The 14036-nt window shown below is 42.1% G+C and overlaps 1 protein-coding gene across 1 annotated transcript in view; it reads left to right on the top strand.

Moving 5' to 3' along the window:
- SBF2 (SET binding factor 2) overlaps positions 1–13809 on the top strand; it is a 415224-nt gene extending 401415 nt beyond the window's left edge. The window contains exons 27-34 of the mRNA XM_082682393.1: positions 371–497; positions 2704–2831; positions 4292–4525; positions 5508–5612; positions 7968–8161; positions 8968–9055; positions 10885–11016; positions 12052–13809. Coding sequence (XP_082538519.1) covers positions 371–497; positions 2704–2831; positions 4292–4525; positions 5508–5612; positions 7968–8161; positions 8968–9055; positions 10885–11016; positions 12052–12150 — 1107 coding nt within the window. The 3' untranslated portion in view covers positions 12151–13809. The remainder of the gene's footprint in view (positions 1–370; positions 498–2703; positions 2832–4291; positions 4526–5507; positions 5613–7967; positions 8162–8967; positions 9056–10884; positions 11017–12051) is intronic.
- Positions 13810–14036: the final 227 nt, after the last annotated feature.

Genomic DNA, 14036 nt, shown 5'->3' with positions numbered 1-14036 from the left:
GGTGTTAACTAATCCTATTGTGGTAATCATTTCATAATAGATAATGTGTATCAAGTCATCACATTGTATACCGTAAATTGACCATGTTATATGTCAGTCATATCTCAATAAAGCCAGGAAAGAGTAATGCCTATTTTATAATGTTGTTATGGAGATTACATGAAATTATGTTTATAAAAATCCCCAGCATGGTGTCTAGCATGTAGTAGGCACTGAGAATGCCTGGTTCCCTTCCCACCTCCACTCATGGTAGGGGCGCAGTTGATGGATCATACGGTCTCCCACAGATTTCAGGTCACTATTCAGTGGCATAGCATCCAGTTTTTGTTAAGTTTGATTTTTACTCTTTTCTTTGTCGTGTATGTTTCAGGTTCACAACCAATATCCAACAGAGTTTGAATTCAATCTCTATTACTTAAAGTTCTTGGCTTTCCACTATGTGTCTAATCGCTTTAAAACATTTCTCCTGGATTCGGACTATGAAAGATTAGAGCATGGTATGTGTTTGCACTCCCTTATTCCATCTTTTTTGTTAGTTTTGTGTGTTTTTAATTAAAATTTCTAGTAACTTACTACCCCCAAGTGTGGCAAGGTCATTTTAGGGTTTTACCCTGAACTATAAAAGTAGAATAGATATGAGTGAGTGCCTAAATTCTCAGGTTATGTGCTGTGCTAACTTTTAGGCTAACTCTTAGACAAGTGGTCATCCCTATAGCAAAGGTGAAATCTGCTTACTATTTTAACAGCTCAAAGTGGTATCACTGTTTAAAGAGAACATTTTACTTAGTTTTTCCATCCCTGGTATACTCACTATAGTAGGGAAAGCTCCTGCTTTTGGAGGCAGTGTGAATAGCAGGAAAGGCCATGGGCTCCGGAGAATAGATCAGGGTTCAGTTCCAGTATTTCCAGTCCCAGCTGAGCACTTTGGACAAGTTAGGTACCTTTCTGAGTTTCCTCAGTGTTCTCATCTCTAAAAATGATGACAATAATAGCACCTACCCCTTTGGCCATAATGATCACATGAGGAAATAGTTATAAATTTCTTAGCACAGTTTTTAGCTTTTAATAATCATTCATTGAATTTTAGATATCCCCATCATTATTATAGTTTTTAATAGTAGTAATACTTGTAAAGAGTAGATTTTGAAAGTTAGCCTCTATGAAAACATTCCCCACAGGGATTTTACATTCTTACATTTGTTGTTGTTTTAAGGAGAAGGGAAGGGATGATACACAGGATGTTGTTAAGAAAACAGTAAAGGAAAAAAAATAGCTATTTCCAATATATGTACCTGGATATTCATAAAGAGAACTCTTCTACTGGCTAAAAATATTTACTGATGTCCTCAATTTAAAAAATGAAATCTGAAAATGTTACAGTTCCAGTGATGCTATTAGGTGGTCTAGTAGGGTGTTTCATACTTTTGGTAAAGGAGACAGCACTGGTTCTTATTTATACTTATTTAGACCTTTTTTGACTCGTCATAATCAGAAACTAATTTCTTAAGCACTGTGTGTTGGAAAGACAGTAAGGAGAACTGATTACATTGGACATTGGAGTCCCTTAGAGAGCTGTTAAAATGACTAGTATCTGGGACCCATCCTCAGAGATTCTGATTTAAGTGGTCCGAAGCAAGCCCTAATAAGCACTGGGATTTTTTAAAGCCCTTGATTTTTCTGATGTGTGGCCAGGGTTGAGAGCTACCACACTGGGCTCTGCGGGTAAAAGTTAGACAAGAAACAATAATTAGTCTTGGAGGACTCTTGTAGGATTTTGTGCAGCCTTGGGCTTGAAACATCTTTTCCGATCAACTGGTAAAATGCTTGTTGACTTTTGACTGTGTCATTTCATTCAAAGCAAGACAGCACTGCTAAGAGAAGCACCCTTCCTGGCCCTTTGAAGAAGTACCCTCCTTCCTCACCCTTACACATCTTCTCTGTTAAAACCAAAGTGAGCTTATGTGAGTGGCAGATTGAGGGTTTGATAGGTATAGAATAAGATCAGAAAAAGCCTGAAGCACCCCCGCCCCTACCTTTGGCTTTTGTTAAGTCACCCAAAGATACAGACCACACCCTTCTATCATCCAAAGTCTCCATGACCACGATTTGCAGTATACATAAACTATTTAAAAAAGAAGAAACTTTAAACAGCTTCATAATGAACAGCTGAAACTGGAAAAAGAAACCTAAAATTATGTTTTTCTTTTTTTTTTTTTTTTTAATTTATTTTTTATTTTCAGCATAACAGTATTCATTATTTTTCACCACACCCAGTGCTCCATGCAATTCGTGCCCTTTATAATACCCACCACCTAACCGAACTTCATCACATCAACTCAAAGTCCTTCCCATTTCTCCTGAAAAATGTGTAGAATGACGCCTGGCATGGAGCTCTTTGAATCTAGATATAGACATAGGATGTGGATTAAAAGACGGTCATGATGTGCTGCTAAATACTTGGGAAAACCTTATCAGCTGTTTCCTTCCATTTGGGTTTTTTTCCCTATAGCAGTAAGTTCATTCCTGTCCTTAGCTTTAAGTGACCTCCTAAGGTTTCTGCACATACATTGCTATTTTGAGAGCCATAAGATAGAGTTCACTTTTCATCTGCTACATGCATCATAGTTTTAGGCAAACTGTTGATTTATTTGACTTTTGTTTATTGGGTTGTTTTTGTTTGTTTGTTTGTTTGTTTATTTACAGGAACTTTGTTTGATGATAAAGGAGACAAGCATGCCAAAAAAGGAATTTGTATTTGGGAGTGTATCGATAGAATGCACAAGAGGAGTCCCATTTTCTTTAATTATTTATATTCACCAGTAGAAATAGAGGTATAGTAAGAAAGTATTTATTTTTCATTTTCTGAATGTTTAGTGTTAAAGTTTTCCTTACTTTTTTTAAAATTTAATTTCTTTTCAGTGTAACAGAATTCATTGTTTATGCACCACACCCAGTGCTCCATGCAATACGTGCCCTCCATAATACCCACCACCAGGCTCCCCCAACCTCCCACCCCCCACCCCTTCAAAACCCTCAGATTGTTTTTCAGAGTCCATAGTCTCTCATGGTTCATCTCCGCCTCTAATTTCCCTCAACCCCCTTCTCCTCTCCATCTCCCCACATCCTCCGTGTTGTTACTTTTAAGTATATATAAGCTGTTAAAGTTTTTTCTAAACATTGGACTAGGAAGCTATTGAAAATACCAGAAGCTATTTAAAAGTTTGATACACCATGGGTTTGGGTTATGGTGGAATGGAAACTGTTCTTCATATTCTTGACCATAAAAATTATGAGCTGGACCCCCAAATCTAGAAAGGGTAACTTAAAGAAAGTCAAAGCAAGGCAACTTTCCACAGGATGAAAGACCAAACAAAACTTGAAACTGCAACTGGTTATCTAAGCTGAAAAAAAAGGTCTAAAATACTTTGGGAAAGATTTCTTTAAAGTCCACTTATACCAAAGCCATGGGAAGCAGGGATGTTTGGAGCCCAGCCCAAGAAGCAGGACATCTCAGGGGCAACCATGCTGTGTGATGCACGTCTGTACGAAGTAAGCTCTGGGATGGGACAGACTGGTGTGATGAGCAGGACCACCTTCCTCAGGAACAAGAAGGCCCTTGTCCTTGGCTCCATTCTTAGGACCCCTCCCTGGCCCTTCTCCAGCAACCCCTTCCTCATAAGATGCAGAACACAAAAAAACCAAGTGTTTGTGCTTAGATACTCCTTCTTTATCTAAACCATGCTCTGTTACCCCAAAATTTCTTACCCAAATCTAAGTTACTAACGAGGCTACTTCCAGTCTGTCTCCCGAGCCAGTACATGTGCCCCTCATTCAGCGCCAAGTGTGCCTAAGAAGTAGCTGTTTGGCAGAGAGTAAACAGGGTTTAGCCTTGTGTGTTGGAGTATATATACACATTCATGAAAGACCCTCACAATATAGGACCGAGCCAGAGTGAGAGGAGCAGGGACTTAGGCCAAGGAGTCTGGTTGCTGGGCCCAGCTTCTCCAATGCTACCACTGTCTGGTGTAGAGTTCTAAAGAGTCCAAGCTCTCTCATTTTGAGCATCGTCTTGCAGGTCATTAGGAAGTTTTATTTATCAAGCTAGGAGGAGAGACATATTTTATTTAATAGTTTATCTTAATGTATACCATTTAAATATTTAGAATATGGTATTGAACATCCATTCATGCTCTTGCCCTAGATCCTGCAGATGTTAGGGGCCAGCCTGCCTGTGCACTTGAGGTACTTTGAGGTCAAGATGAAACTATATTTCAGAATTCTCTTTGAACAGGCCCTGAAGCCCAATGTAAATGTCTCCAGCCTCAAGAAGTGGGATTACTACATAGAGGAAACACTTTCCACAGGGCCTTCATATGACTGGATGATGCTAACTCCCAAGCAGTTCCCCTGTGAGGACTCTGAAGCAGCCGGAGGAGCTGGGCCTCAGAGCCAAAGAAGAACGGTGTGGCCATGCTATGATGATGTCAGCTGTGCTCAGCCTGATGCACTCACCAGCCTCTTCGGTGTAAGTCAGGCCCACGGAGACATGCATGTAGGGCACCTGAGGCCTCAGGAACCAGGTTCAGTTAAAACTGGCTCTCAGACTTCTAGACATGGCTCTCCTCCCTCTGGGCTAGTGTTCTACGTGGCACCTCAGGAGGGTGAGGAAACCAAATTTGCTCCCCAGCAGCAGCAGGGGATCAGACTCAACTACTGGAAAAGAGTAAAAACAGTAAGTTTTCCAGCATTATGAGGAAGCAATCAAGCAAATGGAGCAATTTGCAGCTTCCCAGCTGTTTTAGCTGCCCAGCAGCCTGAGTCAGTCCTGGATTATGGCTTTTGTGGGTGCTTTGCTTCCTCTGGTCAGAAGTGTGGGTAGTTGATGGCCTGATGGCGTGCTGCCAACCATCTTCTCCAGGGAATATTCTGGAGTGAAACAGTCCCAGCAGTAGCCACCCTGATGAGAGCAGCAGCCTGGAGGAAGGGGTTTGAGCCCTGATCTGGGCCAAACAGTTCCTGAAGAGTCTTCGTCCCTTCTTGTGACCAGCGGGGCATAGGTATGCTGCAGGGAAGGCGCTGTCACAGGGCAGCTGCTCTGCTCACTGGCATCCCTCTCCAAAGGAAATTCCGTTCTTGGGCAGTTCTTGGCTCATTTTTTCCACATCTGGTTTTAAATCATCAGAGGTGGGGGTTCCTCTGTCAAGAACAGACCTCCACCTTGCTGTTAGGGTTTGGACACCAGCCCAGTGCTTGACCTTTTGCTGTGGCCATCAGATTTCCTGCGGGGTGGCCAGAGGTGAAGGTGTACCTTTGCCACAGTATGTCACACCAGCTAGAGCTCCCACCCCTGTTCCTGCCTTGAGAGACCTCTGAGGCCACCAGCTTTCTCTGCCTTCTGGCCGTGGTATTCATCGGGCCCAGTACAGAGGAGATTTGGCTCTGGGGACACTTTCTGATTTCTATGAAATTCTTAGTGTCAGAAAAAACTCCTTTTAATTACTTCACAGGAAATTGAAAAATTGGAGCATAAATTGAACCAAACCCCTGAGAAGTGGCAGCAGCTGTGGGAAAGAGTAACAGTGGACCTTAAGGAAGAACCCAGAGCAGACCGTGTGAGTTGCTAAAATCCTGTGAGGAGCTACTTCTGAGCTTTCTGAGCCTGCTCGGTCAGGTGGGGCCTGCTGCTGCAGGTAACCCAGGTGGGCTTATGGCCAGAGGGTGGGGTCATACCCTGGAGGTCCAGGGCAGAAGGTTCCAAGTGACTGAATACTTCCTGAGTGTCTCACTTTACCACAGTGACATAAGACTTGTGTTTCAGGGCCCCGTACTCAGGGAAAATTACTGGGTTCTTTTCTATCTGCGCCTCTGTGGTTTCAGCTGATTTTCTGCCACATGAGTGGGGAGGGGAACACCAGGACCATCTTTCCTTCAGAGAAATAGCCAGAGAAAAGAAAATATTTTTAAAAGACAGATTATGCTACTTTCCCTTGCTCACACCCCCTTTTCTGTTTCTGAATTAAGAAACATTTATCATAACAATATTTTAAAAACACACACTGTTTTCTGTCTTTCACAGTCCCTCTTCTGTTTTTGACTTCAACCTCTATCAGGCATGGAATAGGTGCAAGAGACGGTGCTGAGCCCCACCCACACTTTAGTGTCCTCTGCAGCCCACAGGGAGGGGGTCGCGTCCCTGCTCACATGCGAGGGGACAGGCACAGAGATCACACACCTCATATTGGATACAGCCACCATCAAACCCACTTCAGACTGGCTCCAGATGGAACAGAAGGGAGGTCAGGACAGCTGTGGGTGTTCTGAAGGGACTTCACATGTCACAGAGGGACAGGGAGAGGGGGGCACAGAAGAAAGCCTCTAGCATGCTGAGAAGGGCCTTCAGATGGCAACTCAGGGAACTATTGTCAGGCCACAGGCAGGTGGTGTCTGACTTTAATTCTCAAAGCTTTATTCTTTAATTCTCAGAAGAATAAAACCATTTCTTGATATTTTTTCTGATTATGAGAGATATATCTATTCTTTTAAGTAAGATAATACCACAGATAGTTATAAGCAGAGGATAAAAATCACCTACAATTTATAGCCTAGAAACAAATTGCGAGCTGTCAAACTTATTGTATCATTCTTACACACATAGAAAGGGATTTACTATGCATACTGTTTTATTCATTTATTTATTTATTTATTTATTTAAAAGATCTTATTTATTTATTTGTCATAGAGAGAGACGTGAGAGCAAGCACAGGCAGACAGAGTGGCAGGCAGAGGCAGAGGGAGAAGCAGGCTCCCTGACGAGCAAGGAGCCCAATGTGGGACTCGATCCCAGGACACTGGGCTCATGACCTGAGCCGAAGGCAGCCGCTTAACAAACTGAGCCACCCAGGGGTCCCACTATGCATACTGTTTTAAAACCAGCTTTCTGGAGCGCCTGGGTTGCTCAGTAGGTAAGCATCTGCCTTCAGCTCAGGTCATGATCCCGGCATCCTCGGCTGTAGTCCTGCATTGGGCTCCCTGCTTAGCAGGGAATCTGCTTCTCCCTCTCCCTCTGCCGTTCCCCCTGCTTGTGCCCTCTCTCTCTCTCTCTCTCTCTCTCTCTCTCTGGTAAATAAATAAATAAATAAGATATTTTTAAAAAATATATGAGGCATACATGACCTTCCATTTGTCATATATGTCAGCATAGCAGTTCTGTTGGCTGTCTAGAATTTCACTCTACGGAAATACCATTTTTTTTAAAAGATTTTATTTATTTATTTATTTATTTATTTGACAGAGAGAGATCACAAGCAGGCAGAGAGGCAGGCAGAGAGAGAGGAGGAAGCAGGCTCCCCACTGAACAGAAAGCCCTACGCAGGGCTTGATCCCAGGACTCTGAGATCATGACCTGAGCCAAAGGCAGTGGTTTAACCCACTGAGCCACCCAGGCATCCCCGGAAATACCATTTTTTTTTTAAAGATTTTATTTATTTATTTGACAGAGAGAAATCACAAGTAGATGGAGAGGCAGACAGAGAGAGACAGAGGGAAGCAGGCTCCCTGCTGAGCAGAGAGCCCGATGCGGGACTCGATCCCAGCACCCTGAGATCATGACCCGAGCTGAGGACAGCAGCTTAAACCACTGAGCCACCCAGGCGCTCCCGGAAATACCATTTTTTTAACCAGTCCCCTAATGATAGACATTTACATTGTTTCTGGTTTTTTATTATCATAAACAACTCCAGGATAAACATCTTTGTATGTGTATTTTTTTAATTGCTCCTTGAGTTACTCAGTTTTCTCCTTGAGATAAATTTTTAAAAATGAAATTACTGGATGAGTTGCTCAATAAAATCTTTATAAGGCTTTCCTAGCTCTTTTTTTTCCTTTAACTTAAAATGCAAATTTATCATCTTACAGTTTGGGTTTGTTGTTTTTTTTTTTTTTTTTATCAAAGTATGGTTCTTTTTCAGCTGCAGAGACACCCTTCAGGCTCCCCAGGAATTGTGTCTACCAACCTGACCTCCTGTCAGAAGAGGTCTCTGCTGCACCTCCCAGACAGCAGCGTGGGCCAGGAGCACAGCGCCAGCATCTCCCCGTCCAATGGCGTGGACCGCAGAGCAGCCACGCTGTACAGCCAGTACGCGTCCAGGAATGACGAGAACAGGTGGGCGTGCCGAGCTGCTGGGCCTGGGCAGGACAGCCTTCTGTAACCCTGAGATGGATTTGCTTTCATTCTTCGTTTCTGTTGTAAATGTGTCAGATGGCTCTTTGAAGAGGAGAAGTCAAAATTACAACTAAAATAACGCCAAGAAGTTATGGTGATTTGTGGTTGAGTCCTGGTTATTATTATCTCATGCCTGTCAGATCGTTTGAGAGAGTATGTGTTAGTCAACACTTTTTTAGTGGTAGACATCAGAAGTTCAGCTCGCGCTAGCTTGAGCAAAAAGGAATTTACTGGCACACCTGGGTGGCTCAGTGAGTTAAAGCCTCTGCCTTCAGCTCAGGTCATGATCCCAGGGTCCTGGGATCGAGCCCCACATGGGGCTCCCTGCTCAGCTGAGAGCCTGATTCCCACCCCCCACCTCTCTCTCTCTGCCTGCCTCTCTGCCTACTTGTGATCTCTGTCAAATAAATAAATAATTTTTTTTTTTAAGGCATTTAACCCCAGACCCTGGAAAGGCCAAGGATGTGCCAGTTTCTCACAGTTTTCCTCTAGTGGTTGCATCATTCTCAACATGGCACAAAAGATGGCTATTGAGAGCTCCAAACCTTACAAGTTTGTTAATTCCAGCAGAAAGAAGCAGTCTTTCCCCCAAAGATCTAGTGAAAAAGAATCTGGAAAGAATTCTGATTGGCTTTTTTTTTGGACTATCAAGGGAAAGAGAGACTTGGCAAAAACAACAGACATCCCCTTCATAGCACTTTTTAAATGAAAAACCAAAATTAATTGCCTGTCATCATTTCTTCTAGGTCCTTCGAGGGAACGCTTTACAAAAGAGGGGCTCTGCTGAAAGGTTGGAAACCCCGTTGGTTTGTGTTGGATGTAACAAAACATCAGGTAATAATACTGTCAAAGCCTACAGAGAATCACCTCTCTCTAGGCTAGACTGTGGCCTCATTCTACCTCAGAACTGACCAGTCAGCCTGGAGGCAGAGAACCCTTTTGTTTCTCAACACATTCATCTCTAAAATGAAGTCTGTTGAGGGGCACTTGGGTGACTTAGTTAAGCATCAGCTCTTGATCTCCCTCAGGTCTTTACCTCAGGGTTGTGAGTTTAAGCCCCACATTGAGCTCCATGCTGGACATGGGGCCTACTTTAAGATAAGATAAGATGTATAAAATAAAATAAAAAATAAAGGCTGTTGAGAAAGATACAAACTGGTACCCCTATACAGTGTTCTGTAGGACCTGCACCTAGAAGACCATTTTCACATAAAGATCTTAAGTGGGGACCACGTTTCCCTCTGCTCAGGGCATTTCATAAAAGTTATAGAATCTTTGTGGAAGAATATAGAGAATTTATTTACAAATATGCAATGGAAGCCCTTTAGGGGAGGTTGTACTTTAACATAACAGTGTCTCTGAAATCATAAGAATATGCTGTGGAGACAAGTTCCATTAAACCACTAAATATAACACAGGACAATCTCATAATTTTTCTATTATTTATAATTACACCAAATTATACTTGCATTCTTACCAACTTTTGCATTTCTTGAACACAAAACATACAGTTTTCCATTTTCGACCTATTTCTACCCATGCCTGACTGGAGAAACAGAGGTAAGTATGAGGCCAGGCTGTAGTGACAGAGGCACTAGACACTTCTCTGCCGTATAAGTTACAGAGTGATACCCAGTCCTGGCACATAATAACCGCTCAATCAAATGTTGAGCTAGTTTTTCAAAAATCATTTTATATCTACATGCTGTCTGGCAACTTATATTTTTATATACTATAATTGAACATATTTTCCTACCAGTTCATAAAGATCTTCCTTATCATTTTTGAAAAGTTACGGTATTCCATATTACTGATATAATTAACCAACCATCATCTAATTAACAAACACCCCCATTGAAAGACAGATACATCTCTTCCATTTTTAGCTAATAAAAATAGTGCTGAAGGAAACCTCTTTCTCTGTGTCTCTGCATGCTTGTGGGAGTGTTTCTGCAGAGGTGAGAAGGACATATCAATAGGCATAAACTTTTTAAATTTGAGTTGCTGTTGCCAAATTTAGTCCAAAAGGTTTCTAACAAATTATATACCCACTAACAGTGTTTGAGAATACTTAGTGCCTTACAATCAACCTGAATATTATCAGCCATTTTTAATATTTCTTAATCTACGTGAAAAGTGAAATCTTACTGATTACATTACCCCTCTTCCATCACCGAGGTTGCACATCTTTTCAGATGTTTATAGGTCATTTGTATTTCCTCTGTGACTTGCTCACTGAGCTTTTTTAATCATTTTTCTACTAGATTATCTTTTTCTTACTGATTTCTAGGAATTCTGTACATATTCTAAAGAACCTCTTTTTTTTAATAGTAAATAATTTTTTATTTAATTTTTTATTTTTTATATAAATAATATATAAAGAACCTCTTTTTTATATGTTATATATATTTTTTACAACTGGTAGTTGACATTTAATTTTATTTTTAATATGTAGTATTTTTATGAATTCAAATTTCAAAAAAAAATATTTTTCCTCCTTTCTGTCAGCCACCAAGAAGCAAGCAGTGTTTTTATTTTCTTATTTATTCTTTTAGGCATAGGTTAGCAAGATACAAAGGAAGGTATTCAAATACATTTTGAAAACCCACGCCATTTTCCCTTTCTGTGTGTCTTATATCCCATCTGTATCCTTTTGGTTCCAGCTGCGATACTATGACTCAGGTGAGGACACAAACTGTAAAGGCCACATTGATCTGGCTGAAGTAGAAATGGTCATCCCTGCTGGCCCCAGCATGGGAGCTCCAAAGCACACGAGTGACAAGGCTTTCTTTGATGTAAGTTGATCTTGTCTTTTTCTCACTCAATCTGTACATGACTCCTTACAACCCATCCATCTATAAGAATTTTGGGGCCTCAGAGAAATTGATGGAGACAGCAGATAGGTTGCAGACCCCTTGGATATGGGAATTGCTACAGAATTTGAATTCAGCACTCAGTGCCCAAATCTGACCTCTCCTGGCTGTTCAGATGTCTCAAAAAGGCTGCATATTACTTTACACAAAGGACTTCTTCAGTGGGTATCCAGCCACATATGGAGGAAAATGAATTCCCTGTTAAATATTGTTAGTTATTTTACTCACCACCTACTGTCAAGAAGATGCTACTTCCCTTTGGATCCAGTGGTCTTCATGCTTGACTGTCCATAAAAATTGTCCATAGTCATACATGCTGACTGTTTGCCCTAACATCTTCAGCAGCCCTTAGGTGAGCCTTGGGGCATTTTATGGGCCACACAATGGAGTTCTTAGTTCTGCTTAGTTCCCATAGCCAAGCAGGGCTTCATAAAGAGCACAGTCATAGTGAGGGCTCTGTTCTGGCTATGAAGCCATTTCCCTGAGTCTGGGCTTCCAGGGTGGCCCCAGCTGAAGCCTTTAGAGAAAGGGATAGAAAGAGGACAGGAAAGGCGACTTGCTCATGGTGTGGACGATTCTCAGGCTTCACAGAGGATCACAGGAAGCTTCCATGGCACCTTTGCTGCATCTGTGACTCCGCGAGAGGCCAGAGACTCCGCAGCCCTTCTTGACCCGCCTTCTTAGTCAAGGAAGGCCCAGGAAAATGCGAAGTTAGACTCTCCTAGCATGTCTCCTTTTCTGCCAGTGCCCTTCTATTAACATCTTCAGGGACTCTGGGGACCCAAAACACGAAGTGACCATCAAGGCAATGGCAGTATGGTAGTGGAGGGGAGAGAGAACATAGAGGTTCTGGGGTGGCATGGGCAGGGAAGTTCACTGGGATTGATTCGCACACTTGCCCAAAGCCATAGAGCAGGCCTGCCCTTCATCTGTGTTTCTTGTCTTTCGGTTTTGTAGCTCAAGACCAGCAAACGTGTGTATAACTTCTGTGCCCAGGATGGACAGAGTGCCCAGCAGTGGATGGACAGGATTCAGAGCTGTATCTCTGATGCCTGATGTCCCTGGTCAACCCAAGCAGAAGAGGGAGGAAGGACTCAAGCTGTCAGATAGAACAAAGTGCATGAATCCTTGAGCAGCTGACAGCTTCCTGTTTGGTTCTAAAGAGTCATCCCAGGCCTGAAGTTCTCCTGCCCAGTCTTACCCAGTGCCCTCTTTGAGCAGTTGCTATGTCTGCTTAGCCTGATTGAATGCATCCCAGAGGGCTGGCCAAGAGCCCCAGGCACTCCCTGTGTCTTGCACTAGGTTGTTCTAACAGGGTCTTAGTGGTTAGGGACCAGAAGAATGCTTCCTGAGCCAACTGTCATCCATCCCCTAGGCAAAATGGCTACCACTTACTTGACTCCTTCTTGATGAAACTAGATCTTTTTTGTTACCAAGGTCATAATTTCCTTGAAGAACTTTCTGACAAGCAAAAATCAAAACTGTCCAAGTTGATCTTACATTCTGTCTGGAACAGGTTTCCCAGCAGAATAGTTCCTACTCTTACTGTCTGACCTTAGAGATGCTCAGTTCTCTGGTGCTGCCTAAAGGTGCTTCCATAACCCCTGCTTGGCCACTGGGGATCATACAGGAACCTCAGTGCTCAGTGGCAGGCAAAGGGGGCGCACACAGGATTCTCCTGAAGGAAAAAGATGGCAGGGAATGATGCAACAATGACCAGGCCAATGCAGGAAAATATTGCTTCCAAAACACTGAATTTTCTAGGCCAAAGGTGCCCTGAGGATCCAGGACTTTGTGTTCCTATGTATTCTTCTGCTCCCTGACAGCTTCTTACACGAAATAACATGCAAAAAGCCGAATGCACTAACTCACAAAATAAACCCTTGCACTGAACTCTTAATGAAGTGAAGATGTTGGAAAGACAGAAGCCAGCTGTCCATGAGCACAGCACACCTGTGACAGGCTGTGTAGACAGCAGTCGCACGGTGGCATGATCAGTTGCCCAAACAGCACTTCTGCACATGAAGAGTAAGCAGGGTCGGTAGATTTTCTTTACTTTTGATAATATTGTCTTTGTTCAGCTGAAGATCTGAGGAATGCTGTGTGTTCCCCACCAGCGGCCGCAGCGAGATCCCTGCTCACAGGCGCTGTGGCCGGCTGGAGTCAGAGGTAGCTAGAGCGTCATTTTGAAATGTTAATATGTTAAATACCAAACTAATATTTCAAAAATATGTATATATGATTTCTATATCCTTGTTTTTCAGATAGCCTACTTATAATTTAATATAAAATTAACTGATTCATGCATAAGATTTCAGTCATGAAAATAGTTCCCTTTTTAAAAGATAAGAAACCACTTTGTCTTTGTAGATTACAAATAAATCAGATTTTCAAATTTAAAATTATCTACACACTAGGAAATAGAACTGTGTTAATATATAAGAAATTGGGGAAAAATAAGAATGAAGGATTTTTCTATCATTTTCATTTTATAAATTGCCACCTGTGAAAATGATTTTTGCACATTATTTGTATTTTTTCTTTGTATATGAAATAATTTTTGTACTTTGTAAAATATGGAGCCCATTGTACCTTCAGCTATTTGAGACTGTGCACAGTGCTTCTTTTATAACTGGATTCTTTTAACTTTCTTAAAGGTGTTCCATGCCTTACAGTCACTAACCACCTTGAATTAAATTTATTTCTTAAGAAAAAGCATCCTCATTTGCTGTGAAATAAAACTCACTGTGTAGTACATACTGCTCAGAAGGCAACATCCAGGATTTATGTATGAGACTAAAAATTCAAGGGTGGAACAGCCCATTTCGTGCCTTGCTTAGGTGGTCACTAGACACTGGACATGCTGGCTTGAGCTTCTGGGCTCTAGACACACAGCCGCCGAGTTTAAGTAAGAGACCGGAAGCCACTCTTCCCACCCTGTG

Source organism: Mustela nivalis (genome assembly GCF_964662115.1).
Source record: "Mustela nivalis genome assembly, chromosome: 9".
Lineage (NCBI taxonomy): Eukaryota > Metazoa > Chordata > Mammalia > Carnivora > Mustelidae > Mustela > Mustela nivalis.
Note: the sequence above shows the minus strand (reverse complement) of the source record. Positions and strands in the feature narration are given on the sequence as shown.